The sequence below is a fragment of the Typopeltis vanoorti genome, chromosome 4 (assembly GCF_054136105.1).
Source record: "Typopeltis vanoorti isolate ZY-2024b chromosome 4, IOZ_Tvanoo_1.0, whole genome shotgun sequence".
NCBI classification, from domain to species: domain Eukaryota; kingdom Metazoa; phylum Arthropoda; class Arachnida; order Uropygi; family Thelyphonidae; genus Typopeltis; species Typopeltis vanoorti.
Genome location: NC_143552.1, coordinates 80,151,341 through 80,175,033, shown reverse-complemented (window position 1 = coordinate 80,175,033; position 23,693 = coordinate 80,151,341). Strand labels below are relative to the sequence as shown.

At 33.8% G+C, this 23,693-nt stretch overlaps 1 protein-coding gene across 1 annotated transcript in view; it reads left to right on the top strand.

Annotated features, from left to right (window-relative positions):
- Nucleotides 1-3,577, top strand: part of LOC150107441 (uncharacterized) — a 61,667-nt gene extending 58,090 nt beyond the window's left edge. The window contains exon 7 of the mRNA XM_090391297.1: nt 3,447-3,577. Within this exon, the coding sequence (XP_090247423.1) occupies nt 3,447-3,526 (80 nt within the window). The 3' untranslated portion in view covers nt 3,527-3,577. The remainder of the gene's footprint in view (nt 1-3,446) is intronic.
- Nucleotides 3,578-23,693: the final 20,116 nt, after the last annotated feature.

Sequence of the window (23,693 nt, the reverse complement as noted above, 5' to 3'; positions counted from 1 at the left end):
GTTTGGTGTGAGATTGAGATTAAAAGAACAAAATACACAATTGGATCCTTCAGACCAGAAGCATCTGAAGCGGACTGCAAGCTGCATAGTAAGAAAAATCATATGGACACAAAGAGGGGCTAGTATTGTGCATAATTTTAACTGTGTGAATTAGACAAGCAGGAGGAAATGGCATAAAAAAACCAAATGAACGAGAATTTATAGAATTACTGAGGAATAACTACTTTAAGCAGTACATCATGGATAGAACTCACAATGTAAGAATTAGATCTATTAATAGTATCCTTACATATGGGGGGGGGGGAGAGATAGTGAGAGAGAGGGAGGCAACAATACATGTGAGAACTTTGATTAAGAAGGAGCATATGTGGAATACAGCAGGTGCATAATTATAATAAACTGAGAAAGCAGTTTGAATCATTTCCTTGGCATGATAAATTACACGGTAATCAGCAGTTCATGTCATTAATCAAAGGGTGTTTGAAGGAAGCTATATCTGACTTCATCTCCAAACTTAGAAGAATAAATGACATTGGATTTATATGGATGAATAACGTTTTAAAGCAAAAGCTGCATAAGAAGAGGATCTGATATTGTGAGAAATATGATGGCAGGAGCAACATAAATAACAATATCAGATCCATAACATCAGAAAGGTGAAATTGGATTATGAAAAGAAGTTAGCCAAACAACAAAAGTTGACTGAGTGGTTAGCAGAGCCACTCTTACTCACAACCAAGGCTGTGGGTTTGAATTCCATTGTGGTATGTTAATGTGATAAATGAATTTTTCCCCTGCTGTGAGAACACCATCCTGCTTATCAGAGACCTGAAGCAGCTTGAAAAAGTTTCATATTTAGCCTCTAGAGCTGACTCATGTAATTCTTAGCCCACTCATTATATACTAATATGAATGTTTAGGCTGAAAACCTTTTGTGGGTGGAATTAACATAAAAGACATTAAATCAGATCAGTGGAAATCTGACAGGATTTTATCATTCTATAGCAAGTGGGAGAATAACCTTAGTTAATGTAGATGGTATGAAAATATCAGATGCACTAGAAAAAGTTGAATTATTAAGTGTCCACTTTAATAAGGTATATATTCAATGAAAATCCAGAAAGAATAGAGATGGACGAATTACAGCTATAATTCTGTTGCAAGAGCTTGATTTGAATATAGCCATCAGACTGAATGGAATATTGGGAATATGCAAAAGAGTTAGCAGTGTTCCTGACTCAGTTTTTCTTGAGGTATGCGTGACTAAATGGGATCCCTTGATAATTTTCTGGACTCCCTGGAGGAGCCTCAAACAATTATATTTTTAGATATAGATATTTTTTGTGATTGTTCTGCTACTGATTACCTCATTTAAATTTTATTCTAGACATTCAGAATATCATTACTTTCAGTTTTTATATTATCTTTATGATCTTTGATTTCTCTGTGATACTTTTTTCTCTGTTTCTCCAAAAACACTTATAGAAATATTGGAATTTTCTTACGATAGAAATTCATTATAGCAAACTCTTTGTGGTCCTTTCAAGTTTGCTATAATGAAAGTCAAATGTATTTATCTCACTTTTCAAAATTTTTTCATTACTTTTTGTTTAACTAGTTTAATATGCAAGTTGCTCCATCACATGCTTACTTAGTCAATGTTTTCTTCATATTTTGTCACCTATTCTATAAGGTTTGGCTTTTGTTTTCAAACTCTTTCACTTTTTCCTGATATCCTTATACAATTTGGGTTTGCTGTTTCGTATTCATTTAACATTTTTCTTTTCATTGAGATATTCATTGCTGAACATGAGGTTGTGGTCATTTTCTATTTCAAATTTCCTGTACATTGTTTTGTCTTGGCCCCCAGTCTAAAAAACACAACAATAGCATAATTGAAAGCACTTCTTATTGTGTGTGCATACCCCACACTTGCTTTTCCATGTGAATTTATGCACATTTTTATGTTGAATATGGTGTTAGTAATGACTACTGCAAATCTTGAATGTTACCATCAAATCAGCATTTTCTGAAGAATGATTTTTTTTTACTTGGTTATAAAAAGGTTTCCAATTTTTAATGAAGGAAAGTCATTAAGTTAGGTAGTGGTGTAACAAAGGGCATTTCTGGCTGATTTCTGAAATGAATGAAAGTTTCACTGTAAGACATTTGATGCAACATTGCTTTGAGGTAGTATAAACAGCCATATTCACATGGGACTGTATACTGTGATTTTGCCAGTTTCCTTTGGATGTGTTTAATTGTTTTCCATCAGTCCTCTCTATGAAAGGTTCGTGACCTTTAACATATTCAGTCCATGAATTGGTTTAAGAGTTAGATAAACCAGGAAACATTTTATATCTGCCCCCATTATTGCCTACCACTTAAAGACACACCAACATCCATGCCATGGGATTTCAAATCCACTATTTGTTGATAAAAAAGCAGAGATGTCAATTTGGCTATCTGGGCTGATGAGTAGTCTTGCGATTTACTTTTCGTATTTAGGAAAGTTTTGAAAGAAAGAGTTTGCCAGTGTATTCTTTAGAAATAGCAAGGCATGTTTTTGCTAAGATGTAGGTTGGAGTGTACTACATCATTTTTAATAGGCAGCTCATTAAGCCACATGGCTCAAAAAAAAAAAAAATTCTCCTGTACTACATTTTGTTGAAGATCACATCTCTTCATACCCTGTTATGTACAGGTCCAAGGGACTACTCATGCATTTAGTATGAAATTACCAGAGTTTTAATAAGTTTTATTTTTGAATAGACTGGTAGAAATGCAGCTGTTATACTTCAGGAACTTGAATCTCTAATCAGAATTTTGCAACCAGACATAACGATCATGTTACTTTTAATGACTATAAAATATAGTGAAGAAAACAAATGGTATCCCTAAATCAAATTTTAAATCAGAAGGAACTTTTAAAGAGTCGTCGGTAATGATGAACTTTCCCAATTTAAATATTGATAGCAGAAATCAGCAGGATCCTCCCAATGACATTTAATTTTGGAGGTGACAGTTCAGTTTCACTAGACTTTCATTGTGCTATTATTTAACATGTTTTTATTTTGTATTTTGTACTATTTTTGTGCTTTTAGTAGACTATGATGTTGTTGAAGTAATGATGATTATGGCTGCTAAACAATACAATGTCTTTTTTTTTTTTTAATATTTTTTAAAACTGCCAGAAAATTTGAAAAATGTCTTATAACAACAAATTTAAATCAGCTAAATTTACAGTTATTTAATTTATAATAACTCTATATCTTTAAAAATAGAATATAAAGAGTATTTCCAAATTGATTTTTAAAAACTAGTAAGTAAATAAGAGGTAATTTTATTAATTATTTTTGTTTACATGTTAATGATTTTGAAACAAATAGGTTCATCTGTTTTGTTGAGGAAAATATAATAGTGTTACTGATTTCTTTAATCTTTAGGGGCAAAAAAATTCATGGATGGAATCGGAAGACATGGGAAGTTCAATATTGATAATTTACCTGCTTCAAGTCGTGTATGAAACTAGGTCAACTAAAATATTTTTTTTTTTAAATTTCTTTTTCCATCTTTTTTATTATGTAGCATAATTAGATGACATGTGCAAATCCTATTAGGCTTTTTAATGATTCAATACAAAAAAAAATTGCTCAATCAAAGTTAGGAAGAAAAAAGAAAGAAATTCACTTTCTTTTAAGGTAGACAGACACAGATAAACTGGTTACCACATGCATTCTTAACCATTTTGGAAGGATATGAGGAAAATTTCAGATCACATTTCTCACAAGTACTGAATATTCCTATAGGAAATAGCTTAGACAATTTATGCAGCAGAAGCAGCAAATATTTATATCAAGATTGACTTCAGAAACAGTTTTTTGGATGCTGAAGATATGCAATACATTGCAAAAATTATCCAGGCATCTAATTAGGTGTTTCACAAACCTGACTGTGCTATTGGTTTACCCTGGGTCACAATTACTGATGACATTCTCTCCTGGTGCTTGGCCCATTCTTCTACCAAAATGACATTCACTTCCTGTAGTGGTCACGTGTGTTGGGTTTACCCTCACTCGTTAACCTTTCCCAGTGCTCTGTAGAATTCATATTAGGACTGTGCATTATCAAGTTAATATGGTAGAGGAAATGGTAGTACTTGTAGGCACAAATAGTTTAAGCAGTGATAAATGTTGTATTAGAAAAGTTACAAAAGGATTGTTTGACGAAGCAAGAAAGAAATTGAGAGAGTAAAAACTGTTAGTTTATTACCGAGATACAATAGTACTGAGTTAAAAAGGAGGGCTATGATAGCAAACGATTCAATATGCAGGCTGTATAGAAGAAATAGGTGTGAATTTTTGGATGTGTAGGGTACGTTTAATGGCAGAAAATACTTGTATAAAATGGATAGCTTGTACTTAAATGGCCTGTACACATTAGGAATTTGGAGAAATTACCGTATTTGCCAGCGTATAAGACGCACTTTTTTCTATGAAAATAGGTCTGAAAAACAGGGTGCGTCTTATATGCCAATACTCAGTTTTTTTATTACTTTCATTTCTGGAAATTTTCTCTGTTCCAAGTTACGCGATTTCTTTCTTGCTTCCTTGCGGTGTGTGAGAGCATTCCAGTTATGTAGAGTTCAGTGGCTGCGCATGCGCTGTTATTGATGATCACAGCTGTGTTCCTGTTCATTTAAACTTTCCAATTGTTGTTGCGATTGTTGTGAACGGTGATAAATTTCTGCCGTTAAATTTTCTCTAAATTTCTTGGCAAATTATGGCTGAAAAACATTGGCATTGTTACAATATTGCATACAAGCTATGCGTGATTGTGTATTAGAAATACTTTATATTTGAAATACTGAAATAATATTCAGTGATAAAGTTTTTTTCATAAAAAATGTGTACAAAAAAGGAGGTGCATCTTATACGCCAGCAGATACAGTATTTGTTCGGGTGAGACCTAATGCACTGAGTCAGGGAAACTAGATTACCATAGGAAGAATGCTGAGAATATGTGTGTGTAAGCAGAGGTATTCAAACATTGATAATAATATGAATCCATGAGCATTAGGAACAAAAGGCCAAATCATTAATTTCATTATGTCAGGAGCATAAGAATTCTGGTAGATAGGCTTATACATTGGTTACACATAACTATTATGTTTTTTGGAAAAAACTTATACTAAAATATTAATTATAAAACTTTATTTAATATTTTCTATCTTTCGGTAGCATTATATTGCCATCATCAGGGATCACAAAAAACAATGGAATGTGCACTCAGGCACTAACACACCAAATGAGGCTGAAGAAAGGCAACCAAAGTTGGTCCTAGAGTCCTAAATGGGATCCCCCCCCCCCTAGTGCAGTGCTTCCCAAACTTCTGGATGTCAGAGCCCCCTTTGGAAAAATTAAAATATTTCATGCCCCCCCCCTAAAAAATATCGTAATATAGACATATTATTATATTTACTGTATTTATATTCAATACAAAACATACACAGCGAATATTGCAAAAATCAAATGCAAATATTACATTTTTAGCATCTTACATACACATTTGAGATGGCACATTATCTCATATTTTTATATAGATAGATATATTGTTATTGTACATTTGCAGTACAAGCACATGAAACGTAAAACAATTAGTAATAAAGAAAGAATTAAAATCATAAAAGAAGTTTAAATACAATTTAATGTGATGGATGTGTTTCAATACTGCTACACCAATATCAGATGAAATTGAAACTGCAATTCTTAGATTTCTGCTTTGAAATGAAACTTATATGAATAAGCATATATTTACTAATATTCATTAAGCGCTGAAATATGCAGGAAGCAAAATTTGTGAACCCGCCACCAATGTGTGATTTTTTCCATTAAAATATAAAAAATAACAAAAAAGAAATAATAAATAATAAAAATTAAATACGTTTCTTTTAAGATAAAAAAATCTACTTAGTCTTAAAAGATTTTAAATTTGTTTTCATAATTTCACAGCCCCCTCCTCAACAAAACCTACGGCTCCCAAGGGGGCCGTGGCCCACAGTTTGGGAAGAACTGCCCTAGTGGACTGAATTGTGAGTAGTCTTGTCGTTGGGCTGAAGATCTGAGGATTAATGCTTCCCAAATTTGGAAAAGTCTCATGCACCTAAATTTGTTGAGGTTTGGAAAGTTTTTCAAGGGTGAGGCAGATTTGAGGAACAGTTTCATATGAGGGTGGTCTGAAAAGTTCTCTGCCTCGACCATAGATGGGAGATTGGGAAAAAGTCTTTCCAACACTATTGGGAAGATTATTATTTTTTTTTTTTTCAAAGTTGGTACATCTGTCATAAGCATCCTTGTGAAATTGCAAGTCATTCTATCAAGTAGTTTGTTTTATACAGCTGTCTGAAGCAAAAGCATTGTCTGTATCCCTTGAAATGGATAAAATTGAGTATCGTGCGGTTATAAAATTCTTTGTAAAAGGAGGTTTAACGGCAAACAAAATTCATTTGAAGTTCATAAAAGTTTATGGGCACTTTTCTCCTTCATTTTTGACAATTAAGAAATGGGCTGCCGAGTTTAAACGTCGCCATACCGGCCTTGAAGATGATCCACATGAAGGATATCCAAAAAGTGTAACAACACCGAAAATCATTGATCAAGTGCACAATATGGTATTGGATAACCGATGAGTCAAAGTGCATGAGATTGCTGAGACTATAGGCATTTCAAAAGAGCATGCAGGATACATTTTGCATGAAGAATTGCAAATGAAAAAGCTTTACGCAAGATGGGTGCCACGCTTGCTCATAGCAGATCAAAATCACACTCGCATGAAAATCTCTGAACAGTGCTCGGAGTGTTTTAACAAGAATAAAACTGATTTTATGCATCGATTTATTACAATGGATGAGACTTGGATTCACCATTTCACACCAGAATCCAAACAGCAGTCAAAACAGTAGACAGAATTCGGTTGTTCAATGCCAAAGAAGACAAAGTCGGTTCCATCAGCAGGAAATGTCATGGCATCGGTGTTTTGGGATGCTAAAGGCATTTTGTTTATTAATTATCTTGAAAAAGGGTAAAACAATAACTGGGGAATATTATTTCGATCTTTTAACCAGACTAGACAAAAAAAATTCTTGAGAAAAGACCTGGTTTGCAGAAGAAAAAAAATCATCTTTCATCAGGACTATGCACCTGCCCACAAAGGTGTTTTGGCAATGGGAAAATTAAGGGATCTGCACTATGAATTGTTGGAACATCCATCCTATTCCCTAGAATTTGGCTCCCTCTGACTTCTATCTCTTCCCAAAACTAAAACTCTTCCTCGCTGGTCAGTGTTTTTCTTCGAATCAAGAGGTGATTGCAGCTGTAGAGGGGTATTTTGCATATCTTACTGAAAACCACTACAGGGATGGGATAATGGTGCTGTAGCATTGCTGGAATATAAATGTATTAGTCTTAAGGGAGATGTTGAAAAATGAAACTAATTTTGAAATTATAAATTCGTTTTTTCATTGTTAGACCGAGAACCTTTCAGACCACCCTGATATTTGTATTTGCCGCAGTGTAATAGAGCATCCTTCTTCCAGCATATCCTACGGTGGGTGTCCAAAGCATCGTCAACAAGTCCTGAATGGCTGTATTTGTGGAACCAGATGTAGCCCTTGTGTTCAGAAATTCTGATATTGGCTCTCTTGCCTGTTTGGCCATAGTACAAACAGTTTGCAACTGCAAGGAACCTGTAGGTCTAGGGAATGTGGCTGGTCATTGGTGGAGTAGATAACAGATGCCAATTTTCTGTGTGGTCAAGTGGTTGTAAGGTATTTCCTTAAAATTTTTGTCAATTTTTTGGATGTGTACCAGATATATGGAATGGTGATAGATCTTGAGTAATCTCTGCTCTGAAAGGAGGTGGTGGGGTTGTGGTTACAGGATTTTAATATTTTTTGGAGATTGTAGCTATTGGCTAGGAAAATGTTGAGAATATGGTCACATTCAGTAGTTAGGGCACTGGTATCAGAACTGATTCATTTTGCTCTGATGGATCCATGGCATTCTCCATTTACAGAAAACCTACTCATACAGATAGATACATTCACCAGCAGTCATTCCCCCCCCCCCCCAAACAATATGGGGTTATAAAAACCCTGTATAACAGGGCAGAGTGTCTAGGAATGGGAAACTGTTGTTTTCCTTTTCTTAGGTAAACTGGATCACGGTGTGTTGATTGTTTAGATGTGTTAAGAAATTATGGAATGTATCCAGGCCATGTAACCAAATGGAAAACACATCTATGTAGTGTAGCATAGATTGTTTATGTAGGGCAGAATTTAAAGCTTTTCCCCTTCAAAGATGTCCATGAAGAAGTTGGCCAGGGGTGGTGAAAGTGGAGAACCCCCCCCCCCTCTATTTTGTTTGTAGAATTTTCCTTGTCAAAAGAAATAGCCTGATTTCATGGTGAACTGAAACAGAACTGAGATATCAGGAGGAAATATTGCTTGGATGAGGTCTAAGGTATCTTTGAGTGGGACATTAGTGAATAAAGAGGAGACTCAAACCTGACCATTATATCAATGTGTTGGAGTGTGTTTCTATACTGGCTTTAAAGCAGCCTGAGTTTTTTATGTGTTTAGATGTGCTGCTAGTATATTGTGAGCACTTCACCTTTGGCTAATTTATGTCCCATTGTGGATGGCACTGATTCACCTACATACAAATTAGCCAAAGGCGAAGTGCTCACAATATACTGGCAACACATCAAAACGCATAAAAAACTCAGGCTGCTTTAAAGCCAGTATAGAAAACCTCACATTCCAACACACTGATATAATGGTCAGGTTTGAGTCTCCTAGGTGAATCATTTGTATGATTCGCCTACATACAAATTAGCCATAAACAAAATGTGTCATTAATGACACATTTTGTTTATGGATTTTTGGTAGTCCATATATTTGGGAGGGGGGGGGGGGATAGTTTATTTGTGATTTTCACAGGCCAAGAGATGATAGGAGAAATTCACTTCTCTCTTATCAGCATTCTCTTTTCACATCCCATCAATTTGAATGTGGTCTTCCTGGCTGGTTCTTGCATTTATTTTTATTTTTAATGATGTTTATCATAGTTTATTTCAGATATCTCAGAAATAGAGTGATAACTAATATGGAAGTCCTGTGATAATACCTCACTGAAAGTCAATTAACTATACCCTGTTTTCAGGATAGTTAATTGACTTTTATGAATTTCATCATGTGTGAGACACCTCACTTCATATTAGAAGACTGATGTGGTTTTAAAAGATTTTGCAAGTTTTTTCACTTTGTTAGACTATAAATTATATATTTAGCTTAAAACTTTATCCAAGTGTAAGCAAACAGAGTTTGCACCTGAAGTATCTTCAGAACTGGGGTAACTCATGACAAAGGTGGACTAGCTTTTCATCACTTGCCTTAGTATCTCATAATGCAAAGCACATCTTCTTGTGGACATGTATAATGCTATGCATTGTGGGAAGGGTCACTACCCAGACCGGTTTCGACCGTCATTGAAGTCTCTTCAGTGGGAGCCAGACCCAGAGATGATACCAAGGTTGAAGCAATGCAGAAGTCATATTTCCATATACGAGTTGCCAAAAGTTGTCATACCTTATTATTAAATTACTCTGGATTAGAGAAAGTGTTGGAAGTTTTTTCACTTGGTTAGACTATAAATTATATATTTAGTTTAATCCTTTATCCAAGTGTAAGCAAAGAAAGTTTGCACCTGAAGTATCTTCAGGACTGGGGCAACTCGTGGAAAAGTTGGACTAACTTCTCATCACTTGCCTTAGTATTCGATAATACAAAGCACATCTCCTTGCAGACATGTATAATGCTATGCATTATGGGAAGGGTCACTACCCAGAGGTAGTGAAGAGATCTCAATAAAGGTCAAAACCAGTCTGGGAAGTGACCCTTTCCATAATTCATCAGCATTATACATGTCTGCAAGGAGATGTGCTTTGCATTATGGGATACTAAGGCAAGTGATGAGAAGTTAGTTCACCTTTGCCACGAGTTGCCCCATCCTGAAGATACTTCAGGTGCAAACTTTGATTGCTTACACTTGGATAAAGGATTAAACTAAATATATAATTTGTGGTTTTAAAAGGTTCCATGTATGGTATCTTGAACACGGTTCCAGATTATCTAATAAAGGTCAAAACCAGTCTGGGAAGTGACCCTTTCCATAATTCATCAGCATTATACATGTCTGCAATACATTAGTACCATGGATAGGCTAAGGTACTAATGTACTATAGGTTTACAACCTCTCATGGGTAGGATTCTCTCTCTCAGACGCACACACACTGTATTCCCATGGCTTTATACCTCGTTATACCATGTAATATGTTACCAGTATGCAGTATCTGAAAAATGAAAGCATCCATATAATTTTTGTAAAAACAGTAGGTAAGTGATATATTTATGTAAAAATTAAGTTATTCAAAAGAGAGAAAACTCCCTGGAATATTATTATTATAAGCAGATCTTCAGAGTCAATAGTCGCATGTCATTCAACCACTAATTATTGTAAAATATGCATATTGTAAATTAGTATATATTGTGCAATATTGTACCTTGAATTCATTCTATCTACACTTACCTCTCTCCCTCTGCTCATCCACTTCACCATGTTTAAAAAAAAAAACCTCTCTCTTTCTCATATAGAAGTTAAGGATTTCTTCTATTGATTGGATTTAATACATCAACTTTGGTAAGCTGGGTCCTATTAAATATTTCATTTGATTTAAAGGTGGCAGATCAATAATATTCTGCTTGGTACTGGAATTACATCATATCAAATTTGGATCCTAATGATTTTTGTAATGAGAGTAGACAACTCTACAGTGGTATTTGGATTAAAGGTCATTGCCTATGCCACTTAAGCAATAAAGAATAATTCTATATGGCCCAACTTGTAAATGCTGGAGAAACCAGCTTATAATCCTTTTTTTTTTTTTTTTTTTGTATTTCAAATTTTTTTACCATATATAAAATTTTGATTCACAAGAAAATAAAATCTGGACTGGTAGCTAGCTGAAAATAATTTCATTATTTTGAAAAAGAAAACTAGTAAAACAAAAAAGATTGTTAGGAAAAATTCTAGATTTTTAGGTGTACATAAAGGAGGAGGGAAAAAAAAAAAAATTCTGGTGTACAAGAATACAGTAGGTGTCTGCTTACTATGCATGCTTAATTGGGACAAAAATTGGAGAGGGGGATGTTACAATTGGCAAACAGTAGGGACTAGGTTTCTTTTTTTATTTCAATAAAATTATCAACTATTTTTTATTATTATTACATGACACCTCCAAGTACTCTAAGAACTCATAGATACAAACATTCCACATCGCAGGACCACTAGACAGTGGTCGTGGGTGTGGAATGCCCTCTAGCTGAGTTCTTGGACATCCATAAGTCACTATCTTCAATCTACCCCTGACTCATATTATGATATATAGATGGTGTTTTAATAAAGAATATATAAAAAAATACATGTATCTGAAAATAACAACTGTAAATTACACTTTAATAATAATAAACTGTGATTATTGGATTAATAATATTCTAATAATCTGTAATTTACTATACCAGATTGAGGCCATTTAGGCTCTTTATTTGAATAATAAGCTTGAAAACTTTTCTGCTCAGAAAAATAATTCATAGTTATAAACCTGGTTATCTGTTGCATTTTAAGGGGAAAAAAAAAAGAAAAACTTGAATATCATAGCAGTTTAAATGATGTGTTAAATCAGCTTGCAAAACTATCGCCTTTTTTAGCTTGTGTAATGAAATCTTAGTCAAATGCATTTAACTAAGATTGCTTTAATGCATTCAAATAGAAAAAAAACAATAATACAAACATCACAGTAAGCAGACACTCACTGTATGTGATAAATCACTTGAGCTCTTTATTGCCTCCAGATAAAAGTAAAGTCATAAACAGTTATGTAAATTACAGTTTATGACTATGATAAATAAACCGTTTTAACTATTTAAATTTAAAGACAAAGAAAGCCAGTCTTGCCAGATATAAATAGATACAAATGCCAACACAGGATTACATAATAATATGATGGCTTCTTCTGTACCCTTTAGTATGTATCTGAACAACGCAGACATGACATCAACCAAGATCAAGAAAATTTCAATAAATTATTATTAGAATCCATCAATTTTAGAAGTCTGAAACACTAATGCTTATGTACTTCAGATCTATTGACTGGAAATGTGTATCTGTATGCCTTCTAAAATCAACTGGTGGCTGTACAGATGCCTTGTGGGCTGCAGCTGATTATCATCTTGAATTAAAACAGAGAATGCTGTGTTGTGGAATGCAAGGAATAGCTGAGGATAATAGTTTGTGTTATCTTTGTTCAAATGGAGTGAGAGGTTCCATCTTATGCTAAAAAAAAGTGCTCTGTACCATTATTATATACTGCCAGAACCTTTTTCTGCTGGAAACAGTCCAATATAAAAAGTATTCTTTCTTAGTTTATCTTGAATGGATAGCATTTCTGCTCTCCAACCAACAGGCTGTGGGTTTGAATCTAATCGCAGTTATGGATGTTATGTGAATGTCTCTAGGTGGCAGGTGTGAGATGAATGTCATGTGGTGTGAAAACTACTTTGCTATTGGATGGCTAAAGTGGCCTGGAAAAAAAAAGTTTCTATGTTTGGCAAATTTATACAAAAACAAAATATGTTATAAAATTATCTTAATCTTCTAAAATAGAGTGGAAAACATAGCGTACAGAATAAACATTGAATGCAAAATTCTAATGATTAAAGATCATGTTCTACAACAGTTGGGTTGAGATTTGTGTTGATATGCACATGCATTGTCACAGCTGGAACTCATCTAAGTTTTCTCCTGATGTGTGACAAAATGTCTATGGCATCTTTTGGCAACTCATATATGGAAACAGGGCTGGCTCTACCGACGGTGCAACACATGCATTTGCACGGGGTGGCAAAATTGTATTTAATCTGCGTTTGACGAGTATACTCATCATAATATAGAACATGATTTATATAAAATAAGACCCAATGTATATAGGATTTTAAAAAACACTTAAATGCAGTTACTAAAGAAAACATAAAATTAAACACTGAATTGAAATTAGAAGAATTTCTACACAGAATTATGGACAGATATTTTAAAAAGACAACTGGCAAACATTTAATGAAAAGTAAAAGGAAATAACTAAAGAAGAATTAGAAATCAGCATACGAGAAACGGAAAATCACCTGGAGAAGATAAGCTAGGTTCAGAACTATATAAATATGCAGGAACAAGATTCAAAGAAAGACTCCTATTATTTTTAAATAAAATATATTCAACTGGCAACCCCCCAATAGAATGGAAAAAAGCAATTGTGATTCCTATCTTTAAAAACTATAGCAGTATAAGTATACTAAATTCCTGTTACAAAATATATAGCAGAATTTTAAATAGCAAACTAATGAAATATTCCAAAAACTTTATTTTAGAAGTACAGAATGGATTTAGAAAAGAATGATCATGTATAGACCCAGCCTTTTGCCTAAAATTAATAATAGAGAAAAAAGAGAATACAATTTAGAAACACATATTGCATTTATTGACTTTGAAAAAGCATTTGACAAAGAAGAAGCATTTTAAAATGCTTCTTCTTTAATAAAAGAAGCATTTTATTTAACATATTAAAAGAAAGACAAATACCAAATAATATCCTAAAAGTTATAAGTATATATGAACATAATCAAATACAAATAAGATTAAATCATGAGCTATCATATACGAGAGAGATAAACAAGGGATCTGACAGGATGTCCCCTCTCAGCAATTCTTTTTAATATTTACCTAAATGAAATAATAATAAAATGGAATTAAAAATTTCCATCGAGGTATTAAACTTTCTCCTACTGTGAACTAAACACTCTAATTTTTGCTGACGACCAAATAATAATTACAAATTCTGAAGAGAACTTACAGAAAGCTATTTGAGATCTAAATGAGATAGCTAAAGATTATGGTATGATGATATCAACAGAAAAATCAAAAACTATGGCCTTTAAAGGACAAGATCCAGTAAGAACTAAAATAGTAATAGATATAACAAGATCTTAGAACAGGTGAATTCATTTAACTACCTAGAATTTATGATCACATATGAAAATGAAAAAGATATAAACCTAAAAATTGCGAAATATTTAAAAAAATAACAGGTGTAATTAACATTATATTTAAACCAAACCTAGTTCAAAAACAAACCAGACTAAAAGTATACAATATATTAACTCTACCAGTCTTATTGTATGGAAGTGAAATCTGGACAACAAAACAAAAAGACAAAGATTAATAATAGCAGAAATGAAGTTTATGAGAAAAACTGCAAAGTGTACTCTATTTGATCACAAAAGAAACGAAGAAATTATGAACGAATTAAACCAAGAATCAGTAATAGAAGAAATTTAAAAAATATAAACATAAATGGATGGAACACGTTCAAAGAATGAAAATAGAAAGATTACCAAAACAAGCCTTAAAGTACAAACCATTAGGAAAAAGAAAACCAGAACGTCCTCTTAAAAGATTCAACGATAACTTCTAAGGCCAGAACAGGCCAAATCATCATAAACATATATGTTTAAGCTGAACATCATAGCTTTTAAGACGTCATTAAAATAGTTTTTTTATGGAGAAGGGGCGGCAAAATGTGCTATTGCATGGGGAGACAAAATTCCTAGGAGCTGCCTTGTATGGAAATATGACTTCCACCTTAGTATCACCAGTTCTGGGTCTGACTCCCATTCAATAAAGGTCGAAACCAGTCTGGATAGTGACCCTTCCATTAATGCATAGCATTATACATGTCTGCAAGGAGATCTGCTTTGTATTATGGGATACTAAGGCAAGTGATGAGAAGTTATACCACCTTTACCATGAGTTGCCCCAGTCCTGAAAATACTTCAGGCACAAACTTTGTTTGTTTACACTTGGATAAAGGATTAAACCAAATATATAATTGGTAGAATAGGAGGATTAAGAAAGAAAGAAATTAGCCAAAACACCAAACTAGCAGTATACAAGACAGTGTTCAAACCAGTTTCAAGTTATGGATCAGTGAGTTGGGTTCAGAAATAAAGCACGGTTAGCCTAGTGGCTTTGCTCTTCGCAACCATATGCCTGGGGAAGGATTGTCCCAGGTTCGATTCCTGTCGAAGATGTGAGGAACTTGAAGATCTTCCTCAGGCATAGCCAAGTTAGCCGGTCTTGGGCACGGGCAGTAGGGTTTTTTCCACCAGTTTATCTGGTGTTTTTCATCCCGCAAGCAGGCAAACCGGCCCCATGACATACACTTCTACAGTCAAAAATATACCCCCCCCCCAGTGGCAGACTAGGGGGGGTATATGACCTGTCGCCTAGTCTGCCATTGATGCCATCTATTCACTCCATCAATGGAGAGTTGCATTTGGGTTTCAAAACCTGGTATATTAGCATTTGAAGAGATCGCAGATATAGGAAGCAGGAATAACGCGTATTGAAAGAAGAATCAAAGACTAGAGACCACATATATATGAGGGTTCTAAGATGCATTAGAGGAGTGAATAGATGGCATCAATGGCAGAAGTTATATTAAAAATGAAGATATTAGAAACTTGACATTATTAGCATTCAAGAATGTGTAAGCATAGCTAATCTAAGGTAGTATGGGCACTTAAACAGAATAAGAGAGGAAAGATTAGCAAAACAGGTGTTTGATGGCAGGAAGGAGACCAGAGGAATACTAGGATCTAGGTACATTGATTTGGTCAGAAGTGCCTTAGATGCATGAAATATTAGATATCACAATATTGGAGTGCTGATGAGTAATAGACTAATTTGGAGGAAAACGAATGCTGAAATATATACTTGTCTTGTTAAGGCCTTAATATGACCTCATCTTTACTATTATGTGCAGATCTGGTCTCCTGGTTTTTCTGGGGAGGGAGGGGGGGGTGAGATATAGTGGAGGTGGTACAAAGGAGAGTGTTTAAGATGATGTATTGATTGTGGAATGCAGATTTATGAGAATACATTCAGGATATTTAGCCTGCAGACACTAGTAAATAGAGGGGATGATATGATAGATACCTACAAATTTATGACTGTTTACTGTTTTTCAAAAATGCATATCTCCCCCCCCCCCCTCCCTTCTGATATAATATTATTCATCACTGATTGTCTTCAAATAAAAATGCTGAATGGTTCAGCATTTTTGTTTGTTTGGTAAATTCTATTGTTATATTTGTGATAAAAATACAAATAGAATGAAGAAAAAATATAACTTTTGAATGTGTTTTAACCACCTAACCGGCCATTATGGATCAAATACGCATCCTCATATGCTTCGTATCCATCATATATTTCAATGTAACATCAATGGTATTACAATTTTAATATGCACTTCGCATCCATGATAACCTTGCTGTCTTGGCCAGTAGTGTGGTTAAATTATATCCATTCATTAATACAGGAATATTTCCAAGTTTACAAATCATTTGGGAATTGATGAAGAAAATCTTTTAATGATGGAATTCAATCATTAAAACAATTTTGCATAGTGTTTATAAAACTAAATGCAGGAGATAATATTTCATATATTGATAAATGGCATCATTGCTATAAATTATGCAAATATGATGGTTATGAGTAGTTGATAATTTTAAAATATCTAATATTTTATTCTTGAAAAGTATAAAGTTGAGGGAGAGTTGCATTTGGGTTTCAAAACCTGGTATATTAGCATTTGAAGAGATCGCAGATATGAAGCGATACACTTTAGTTTCAATTACTTCCTCAGGATCTAGAGAAGTCAGTCAGATAATTGGAATTTGCTTCTTTTTTTTACATTGTTTCTTTTATAAATTTGCCTCATTAATTTGGAAAGGGTGCACAGGCATTAACAAGAATAATTTCAGGACAGTGGAATGCTAGTTATGGGGATAGCTTGAAGGCATGTAATCTGCAGAGTTTGGTAGCTAGAAGACAAAAGTGATATGATTAACACATTTAAGCTGTTGAGAAGTAATTACCAGATGGAAATGGGGAGAAATATTTCAAAGGACAAAACAAGGGGAATTGACAAGGACTAGGAACCATTCTTAAAAGTTGTGGGGCCATTCCTGGAACATGGAGTGTGGCAAGCGAGTGGGTTTCATTGCCTGAATATATTGTGAATGCTAAAAGTATGTTTCAAGCTGAGTAGACACTTCATAGCAGGACTTGTGCTTCTATTGTAGCATACCGATGTTAGATTTGATATGAAGTCTTCTCCCTTGATGAATCTTTGAATCCAGGTAAACTGTAAAATATTTCTGCAGTGGAAAAATATGAAATTCAATTTTCCTATATCACCTGATATATATATATATATGCTGAAAAAATTGTTTAGAAATATTAACCAGAAAAAGACAGGGACACTTTCTTACATTTCAAAGTGTGAAGGTCCAGCCTTTAGAGGAACAATTGACTTTTTTTCTTTCTTTTTTTTTTTTTGAAGAGGAGAGATATTGAAAAAGAACTTTTTTTTTGTTAACATTTATATATATATATTATATGAAAATTTTCCTAAATAATATTTATTTCAAGTTTTTAAATTTGTATTATAACAAAGTGTACAAAGCAATTTCTTCACAGGTACTGGCAAATGAATAAGTAATACCTGTAAGATTTGTTTTATCTATTCTTATACATCTTAGTTCTGTCTATATGAAGTTTCATGAAATCTATACCGGCTTCCATAAATTAAGGAACAAAGAGTAAAATCACAATAAAATGTAAGATGAATTTTTATACAATTCGATGAAAAGCAGTATGATAGTAGATATGAAAGAAATATCCACAAAAATTGTAAATGAATAGTTTGATATGATAACAAATGGATACATGAAGACAACTGTCAAATACAAGAGTTCAAAATGAGATTGTCAGAGTGCCTCAATAGGTAATGTGGTAACTCCCTCATAGCAATACAGCACTTGCAACAATTTTTCACTGTTTATAATGATGTCCTGAGGCTAAGTTGGTAATAACCATCAATCAATCTCCTATGCACCTAAGGTTTTGGGATGGATGGTTGACAGCACAGTACATCTATATAGAACATCCCAGACACGCTCACATAGAATTAAGGTCAGGAGACATGGCAGTCCATACATACAATAATCTATTGCACCTGCACATAGACAAATATAGGGGCAGGACCTTGTCTTTGTAAGTTGTAACGTTCATGATTCTCCTAGGAAGCACATATATATAGGTGGGTGCATCCACCCAATAATATGCATCCCCAAACCATCGCATTACCTCCACCATAACTGTCGCTTTCACTGATATTAGAGGGATGATGATGTGTCCCTGTTTCTCTCTGCAAAGCAATACCAGATGTGCTCTGATCTGGAGAGACACAGGGACACATCATCCCTCTAATATCTGTGAATGGGATGCTTATGGTGGAGGTAGTGCGATGGTTTGGAGAGGCGTTATGTGGACGCACTGACCTGTATGTGCTTACTAGTGACCATGAATGCTACAACTTATAGTGACAAGATCCTGCAACCTATGTTCATCCATATGTGGGTGCAATAGGGGAGACATTTATCCTACAAGATGATAATGCTTGTCCTCATCGGGCAAAGCTTGTGGACCAGTATCTCCAAGAAGAGACTACTGTATGTATGGACTAACTAGCAAGGTCTCCTGACCTTAATCCTAATGAGCATGTATGGATGTTCTATGTAGACATACTGCTGCTCTTAACCTTTTCCCAAACCTTGAGGGACTTGGGAGAGTTTTGCAGGAACAATGGTTATTACCAACTGCACTCCTGGACACTTATAAACAGTACAAAACTTTGCTGCAAGAGGTATATTGCTGTGAAGGGTTACCACATTCCTTATTGAGACACTTTCACAATCTCATTGTGACCTCTTGTTTTTGACTGTTGGCTTGCTTCATGTACCCATTTGTTATTGAATTAAACTATATTTACAATTTTTGTGGATGTTTTTTTTTCACATCTCATATCATACTGCCTTTTACTGAAGAATTGCATAAAAATTCATATATTTTTTTTCATTTCAGTTTCGATTTAAATTGGATTGCTTTTTAGTAGCTGTTTAACAAAATTATATATTATAAATGACAGGTAAGCTCTGCAGTACATATGCCAAAAATGTTCTGGAATCAAATACTGTATAATGAATGATGTCACCCTATACTTGTGAATACTACCCACAAGGCTGTTGTTAGCCTATACTGTATTTGCATTAGTATTAAGTATTAGATAATCTGGAAACTAGACCAGACATGGTGATTTATCAAGCTGCCTCAGTGCTTAGACAAGAAAATGCTGTAGTGATTCTTATCAAGGTAAGTGGCAGGAATGTGTTCGTTGCCTTCATTGAAGCTCCACTGTACTGCATAGGCACATTGGTTATTTTCCGCTGTCTTTTGTTCAACATTTTGTGTTACCTTCCTGTTTCATGATTTGTTGTACAGTTTCAAGGTGCATTTGATAATAGGTAGCATTGGACAATGAAATTCATCCGTTATTTAAAGATGTTAAAAAAACATTAATGCCCATGGTGGGATTCAACCCCACAGACTATTGGTTGGAGTAGCTACACTAATTATTTGGCCAACCAACTATAAGGAAAGTTTTTAATGGCACTTGTGACATGGTAAAGATTATTACACACATGTATTCACAAGAATAATTATTTTTATTGCAAATATTTTAGCCAGAAATTAATGGCTATGAGCATAATCATAAGGTGAAGGTATAATAGGAACATTTGTCATATTTACAGAGCCAAGCCACATGCAGGAGTGCCACCATACAGGTGGTTACAGAATCAAATGAGGTTACAGTTAAAAAGTTAAAAGTAAATTATTTGAAATATAAAATTTTGTTAAATATTTGAATGACACAACATATTAAAAAAAAAAAAATTGGGGAGGGACTATTGTTTGCCATTGCATTTATAATGATCAGACTCTTCTAAATCTCAGAAATAGGCAGTTGTTCTGATTTAAGTTTGGGCAGTAAAGAAGTGCTTTAGCACTCTCTTTAAGTAGCCTCTCAAATCTAAACTGGCACTGAGATATAAAAGATAAGTATTGGACAAGACGAGATTGTGATGAATGTCCACTCCATGATCAGCAAAGCCAGATTTTTTAAGGTTTATTGTTGGTTATATAAATGGGTGTGCTTGTGGTCCTTTTTTGACTGAACGTCCTGTTTGCCCAGAATGCCACTGTTTATGACTGTTGCCAATCATTTTACACTGTCAATTTACAGTATTATTTACTTTTCTTGTAAAAGGAGAAGTGAAAAGTGATTATCCTCTCTCTTCCTATCTGAATCAGCCAGTGGTTCAGCACTTTAGCAGGCATGAAAGCAATTATTTGGAGAACATCAATTCTCAGGAAGAAGAAATATGATTTTATTAATTATATATTACACTTAAATGTTTCATCACCAATGGGTCAGTGGCAACAGTGATTAATATTTAACAAAAACCACACTTAAAAACTTCGATAATTAGTTTTTTTGCTATTTTCTCAAAATAGAACACTAACATTCAGATATATCAATATGCATTACATATTTACTGCTTTTGGCATCTTAGCAGTTTTATTTACCCAATTTGTAAGAAATGAGAACCAGTTGCTTCAAATTAGAATTTTCTTGAATCGAATTTCCAATAATTAAAGATTTTAGGTTACAAATTGGCTATACAATCCCTTTGGCATTTGAATCAGTTTTTGCCTAAATTATTATTTTTTTTTTTTTCCCTTGTAAATTTATGAACATCAGATCAAAACTGGTTGCTAATGTTGGATCCTACTTCTCAATCTATACTTTGGATCCGACATGATTACTATTACGATGTTCTTAACAAATTGATAAGTTGTAAGACGATTTCTAATTCAAATATAAAGAAAATTTATATTTAAAGACTGTGCCACTCTATATCTGAATTAGTTCAAGAACTGAAGAAAAACCAACTCACAACTATCATTCCTTTTAGATGTTAATATTATATATACTGGCCGAGTATATTTAACTTATTTATCACTCCTGCTTTGGTTCGAATATTTTATGAATGGTGCAGTAAAAGAGATTCAGGCAAAATACAACTTTTGATTAACAAAAACAAACATTTAATTATAGAATCACAAATTTTACACTTAACTTCAAATCAGTTATTAAAATATCACAGACATTTTAGCTCTCACAAAATTCAATTAACTACTTGGTGAAGCTCAAAGTCACAAAGTTCCTCAGTAATGATTGCACAAATATCTCACAGTTCCTTAAGTTTCAAATATAACAAATTGCAGTAACACTTCTTCACAAACAAACACTTTTAATTTTACACTTCAGTTAATTTTCACAATTGTTACTGTTAATATAAGGATATTCTAGGATGAAACTCACACACTTCTCTGCAAAGGAATATTAATGGTTGGAATAATCTTACCGATAATCTTCTATCTTCATAAACTTACATACAAACATTTTTTATAACTGTAAACACTTTGAGCAGTATATGGCACTCATTAAAATAAATCTTCTAAGCAATAACTGAATTAATCATCGGTCACAATACACATAAACAAACGTTCTTGCTTGAAGCACTACTGATCACTCATGAGTTAAGGCAATACACAATAATTCTTTAACTTGAGGTTTTATATGCACAGCTGTTCATCCTTCCTGCATTCATTTAATTTTTTAGACACTACATTTCTAAGCACAGCTAACGGTAAACTTCAACTTTACAGCCTCTACTATTCGTTAATAACTCTGTGCTTTGCTTCAAGGTTCTGTATGTCCTTGAAAGATCGGCATTGAAATTAAATCTCAACTCAAGTATCGCTAGTCTATTTAGTAGTCACTCAGCTGTCTTCCGTAGCTATAATTGTTATTCTACAACTTATTAGCTAACTGCTTCTCGACTAGTAGACTTAAATTAGCTGCTTGAGTGACTTGCCGACTCTCTAATATCGCACTGTGATTCCGCGAATGCTGAATGCTCCGATTCCAACCTAATGCCAATCCTCTCCTTTCTCTCTCTTCCCTCTCTAATCTATGTCAGTGTTCTTCCTTTTTATATCCATCCTTCCTGCCTAAATTGTTCTTGTGATCTCTTTAACTAAACTTTCAGCTTTCTCCTTCACGTACTGTTCCAAAACTTGCGCTCGCTTACTTACATGCGTCTCCATGACAACAAAACAAAACATAATAAAATTGAACTATTGCATAACGTTAAATTTCTACAAATAGGAATAAATAGAGAATATTAACATTTCAATTAATGCGCAGTTAAATTATCAAATACAAGTTCTTATAATATTAATATAGTAATGAATAAAATAGCTTAATAATATTTAATACAGTATTTTCATTATTAATACATATATCTTTAATTAATTAAATATTAGACAAAATTAAAGGTAGTTATATGAATATTAAATTGTAAAATAAGTTGTTTACATTAAATAATATTTACAAGTCTAGCCTATGTGATGGAAGATCATGTTGGATTCTGAAGCAAATAATAATTACTCCAATCTCTATATATTCAGAATCCAACACCATGCTCTGGATATTCTCTGTTAGAGAGGATCAAATGAAAGACGATATCTATGGAGTAAAGACATCTTTCTTCTACATCATCAAACTCCTGACATTTACCCTTGCGTGGGCATACAGGATATTATGACAGCACTACATGAAAAGTTACATCATTACTTTCGGTCAACAATATTCCTCCAAATTAAACTACTATCTGTCAAGACTTCAATATTATCAGATCTTATATTTCTGTCTTCTAAGGCACTTTTTTTTACTGTATCAACCCACCTAGATCTTGGTCTTCCTTTGGGTGTTTTTTTCCAGTCAGCTCAGCAAAGAACACTTGTTTTGCTAATCTTTCCTCACCCATTCTGTTCAAGTAACCATACCATCTGAGATTAGCTCTGCTTGCACATTGCTCACTGTTAACAATGTCAAGTTCTTTCCTAATATCCTCGTTCTTAGTATGATACTGCCATTGATGTCATCTGTTCATGCCCCTAATCTTTCTCAGGACTCCCAGATCGATAAGTTGAAACTGGTTTGAACGCTGTCTTGTATACAGCTAATTTAATGTTTTGACTAATTTCTCTCTTATTCCAAATGAATTTATTCATTTGACTTCCTACCATACCAGCTTTGTTGATTCTGTTGTTTATTTCCATATTAATTTGTTCAACAGATTCTCCATTCACAATGCAGTTGATATTTTCAATATTTCTGCCTATTTTCATTGTCTTTTTTTGTTATTGGTGATTTTAATACCAAATTTATTACAATAGTTATTCAATTTAGTCAGGAAATCTTAGAGGCTTGTTATACTTCTAAACAAATCCAGTACATTATCTGCATAAAGCAAAGAGCTGACATTAACATCTCCAATTTTGATATCAGGTTTAATACCACTTTCCTTCATAATGTGATCCATACAGGTAATAACAGAGGGGATAATGTACATCCTTGTCTCACACCTATTTTTAACATCAAACCATCTTCCTATACCTTACTCCTTTCAAGTCTAACTGCTATCTTACAGC